The sequence below is a fragment of the Arachis ipaensis genome, chromosome B08, assembly GCF_000816755.2.
Source record: "Arachis ipaensis cultivar K30076 chromosome B08, Araip1.1, whole genome shotgun sequence".
In the NCBI taxonomy this organism is placed as follows: domain Eukaryota; kingdom Viridiplantae; phylum Streptophyta; class Magnoliopsida; order Fabales; family Fabaceae; genus Arachis; species Arachis ipaensis.
The window spans coordinates 6,511,914-6,513,251 of record NC_029792.2 but is presented as its reverse complement, the minus strand read 5'-3'; the positions used below and the strand labels follow the sequence as shown (position 1 = coordinate 6,513,251).

General features: G+C 36.1%; 1 protein-coding gene across 1 annotated transcript in view; it reads right to left on the bottom strand.

Annotated features, from left to right (window-relative positions):
* Nucleotides 1-1,035, bottom strand: part of LOC107613227 (fatty acid hydroperoxide lyase, chloroplastic) — a 3,206-nt gene extending 2,171 nt beyond the window's left edge. The window contains exon 1 of the mRNA XM_016315127.2: nt 538-1,035. Within this exon, the coding sequence (XP_016170613.1) occupies nt 538-954 (417 nt within the window). The 5' untranslated portion in view covers nt 955-1,035. The remainder of the gene's footprint in view (nt 1-537) is intronic.

The following is a 1,338-nucleotide window of genomic DNA, read 5'->3' as shown; positions in this document are numbered from 1 at the left end:
CCTTAACATTATTCTTTCTAAACAGCACGTTTGTCTCATCACAATCCTGTAGCATCATAATCAACTTGAAAACTACTTAACATGTATATATCGATTTTGTTTCCATCTTATTACAAACTTCTTTGCTTTTCTTCAACACACGCCACACCAGTACACCACAATTAGGTACAAAACTAAAACCAAATTTCGCTGCATATCACATTAACAAAACCGATATTTTATATTATTTTCTCTTTAATTTCAAATTCTAAATAAATATGGAGCCGTTAATAAACTTTAACAAAAGAATCAGTGTAGAACAAACAAAACTTCAACATACATATTAACAAGAATCATGCAATTTTTTAAGGCAAAAACTCACATATTGAAATTACTAATCGAGAACTGTTAGATAAGTTGACATGACTAAATTATTATCTAACGGTTTTTAACTATTAAGTTTACAGGAAGACGATGTCTTCACTTTTTTTTTTCTTGTAACACCTAAGTTGATTCATATAATGATATTATTAATAAGAATAAGTTGAAGCCCTTTACCATGCCATGTTGAGGTTCGGAAGGGTCTTGGTAAACGCCGACTCTCATGTTTCCCGTGTAGGCGAGGCTGGGGGCAAAGTCTCCGAGAAGAATATCCTTTTTCTCGACGAGATCCATGTCGAAGAGGTGGGAGAATGACTTAACGTCAACGACGGCGATGACATTAGGGTTAACGTTCAAGAAGAATGGGAACGAGGGAGGAACGTTGGTACGGAAAACTGTGCTCTTGTGCTTTTCAATTCTTTTCCTGAAGAAGCTCTCGGGCTTCTGGAACCAGAAGTAGTCGAGCCTGTCGGATATTGAACCCACCAACGGCCATCCGTAGCTCCCCGGGATCTGCCGTACTGGGAGATCCACCGGCGGCGCTGATGACGGAGTGGCCAGTGATGGTGGTGGTGGTGGAGGTGAAAATGACATAGGATATAAAAGGATAAGAAGGAAATTGAGAGGGTTTTATATGGCGATGGAACTTGTGTGATAGCTATTAGCTTTCCACCAAGATATTAACAAGTTATATATTGTTTTTGAAAAATACTTTTGTGTATTTATTTGCAATGTAATTATGTTATCTTATTATATAAATTATCACCAAAAAATAAAATGGATGATGGTGAGGGAAACAATGTCGGTAAAGGGCATAGTCTCCAAATTTGCGAGTTCGAGTCTCCCATCTTTAGTAAAAAAAAAAATATCGGTAAAGGGCAACTCAATATTATCGTGTCCATTTTAAAAATATATTTTAAATATGCCAATATATATTCGTTCAATATAATTATCGTTCATTTTAGCAATGTAGCAATG